The sequence below is a fragment of the Histoplasma capsulatum genome, genomic scaffold (genome assembly GCF_000149585.1).
Source record: "Histoplasma capsulatum NAm1 scaffold_5 genomic scaffold, whole genome shotgun sequence".
In the NCBI taxonomy this organism is placed as follows: domain Eukaryota; kingdom Fungi; phylum Ascomycota; class Eurotiomycetes; order Onygenales; family Ajellomycetaceae; genus Histoplasma; species Histoplasma mississippiense.
In genome coordinates, this window is record NW_001813978.1 from 2,604,720 (window position 1) to 2,607,270 (window position 2,551).

The following is a 2,551-nucleotide window of genomic DNA, read 5'->3' on the forward strand; positions in this document are numbered from 1 at the left end:
TTGATTAAGGACATTTAACACGATTTCATGGCTGATTTGCCCCACCCATATCACGTCCATCCTGAGCCACCCGTATTCGTCCTCCGCCTTCGCGCATTCCCAGTGGAAGACGGCGGCATTATCGGTGATGTCGACGTTCGCATATGATCACTCAACTGCGGCGACGTTGCTAATGATGATACCGACGACTGCTGGGACGAGGATGGTGACGACGATGGTGGAAGCTGAGACATGGAACGCGGAAGACGCACTTTCACACCCACATTTCCGGTCCCGCCGGCACCCCCTGCACCACTGCCACCGATGGTCACCCCAACAGCTGCAGAAACACCGCCATTTTGGGACCTCCCATCTCGACTACCGGCCCTCAGGCCTAGGCTGCTGCTGATCCCATTCTCGCGACGTCGCGGCGTATCCCTGCCCTCATAGAGTAGCTTCGACGCGCTGGACCGGCTGACCTGCGGCGTGGTGGGCATTGAATGGCTAGAAATTAAGGTGGCAGGTGTCGTGGAGGTGCTTCTGCGCCGCATGGTTGTTCGACGCTTGATTCCAGCGGTACCAAGCATTGCGGCATCGCTCTCTTCGCTCGACTTTATAAGCTGAACTGCTAGTTCGCGGACGAGGACACGTGAATCGTTTTGTAGTTCTCGGATTGCGTCGAGGAGACCGTAGCGGCTTAGAAGGCTGCCATGTTCCTCTGTTGCGTCACATATTGTAGAGAGGATACGTAGAAGGTTCACCCGCACAGCGGGTTTGGTGTGATGGAGTTTTTGCCCGATGCGGCTGCACATATCTGGCCGGGCTAAGGTCGATGCGATCGGTGGGCTTAGTCGCAATAACTTTTGGAGGGGTTCCAGAAGATTTTCGAATGCATTTGCTTTGGATATGGTAAGGCAACGAACAATAGCCTCGATGAAGGGAGGAGGGCCATTTCGATCGTCGAGAAGATGTTCTTCAACTTTGGCAGTCTCTTCTTGAAGCCTATAAATTTTACTTCGTTAACCGAGAATCAACCCGCCAAGGGCATTGGATATGATATGAATGTATAGAATGGGGGGACGATACCATGTAAATATGGCGTCGAGGGCTGTGACCTGCCAATACGGATCAGAAAGTAAAGATACGTAGAACGATAGACCCTTATTGCGCCACAGCTCTCGACGACCGACTTTCCCAGAATGTGCCATATCGCAAAGAATAGGTAGTGCGAATTCCTTCAATGGCCGCTCTGTCTTGACAATTTTTTGCAGGAGAGGTATGATGCCATTTAAAGCCGCGTCCTCCTGGCGCGGTTTGCTTAACCTGCACATGTTATAGATGGTGTTAAGAATTTGATTTGATACTTCTCGGAAATGTGTTCCTTTCATGCTCGATCTCAGGAGCTCCGTAAGGACGTCGATTGCATTAGAGTTTTGAAGGCAGTCGATGGTTGTGGACAACATGGATAGGTTTTTGATAAATTTCAGCATCGTTATTTGGTGAACAGGAGTCATCCTTTTCAGCTCCTTAAGAACTCCTACAGGCAATTGTCAGTAAAATGCGAAAGAACACGGCCCATGTTTCCTCTAATTCGACTTAACATACTATGCAAAACAGTCCTTTCAGCAACCATCTCCTTGACGTGGCTTTCAGCCTGGGAGAATATGAAAAATATATTCGCAATACGTCCTTCACAAAGCCTAGCCAGTTCCCCTTCTTCATCCAGAACCCTGCTTAAAACGAGGGACAGTGGATCCAAGACTGAATTTCTCGACAGGATACGGCAGAAGTCGTTTTTGGGCGTCGATCCCTATATTTCAAGAGAACAAAAGAAAGTAAAAAGTTCAACGATGTGAGTCCGAAAAAACTTCTAGAAATAACAGCACTGGTAGGTGACAAATAGGTAAGAATGAGAAATATTCTTTTACCTGTAATTCAAAGACGCTCCATATCCCATTAACCCCGATTAAAACGAGGTCCCGCTCATCTTCATAGTCATCCTCAAGAAACTCGACCAGAACATTCAACCCCCCCGCACTAACGAACATCTGCAAAGTCAACGTCGACGTCTGATACATCTGCTGCACGAACGCAGCGGCCTCAAGACGGATTTCCCGTGGGTACTTCTTGGATGCGAACTTGTTGATTATAGGGATCCCGCCGACGAAACAGAGGTTCTCTTGGACCTCATAATCGTCGAATATAATCTAACCCGAAAAGAAAAGGAAAAAAAGGAAAACATCCATTAGTTGCCAAAATGACATATTTATATTTGGTTGCGTTTACGGATAATGAAAATAACCCACCGCATTAACAATCTTCAAAAGGTTCGATATCACATCCCGTCTCCGGCAGTTTTCAAGAATTTCTAAAATAGGAAGCATGCCATGTGCACTGATAATTACACTCTTCGTCTCTGGCAAATCGGCATATAAAATCAACTTTAAAAGGGTATACATCAGTAAGGCACTAGGATAATTATTCATATAGAGAGAGGTGGCGTGGATGAGGGAGGGAGAGAACGGCAAAGAAAAAACTCACCAACTGCTCCGATATATCCGCCAACACATCG

The 2,551-nt window shown here is 47.5% G+C and overlaps 1 protein-coding gene across 1 annotated transcript; it reads right to left on the reverse strand.

The window, feature by feature from the left end:
- Nucleotides 1-50: 50 nt before the first annotated feature.
- Nucleotides 51-2,363, reverse strand: HCAG_05630 (conserved hypothetical protein; the record flags this gene model as incomplete). The annotated part of the gene is made up of 5 exons (XM_001540113.1): nt 51-981; nt 1,066-1,516; nt 1,585-1,789; nt 1,908-2,186; nt 2,286-2,363. The coding sequence occupies 5 exons, from the start codon at nt 2,361-2,363 to the stop codon at nt 51-53; spliced, it is 1,944 nt and encodes a 647-aa protein (XP_001540163.1).
- Nucleotides 2,364-2,551: the final 188 nt, after the last annotated feature.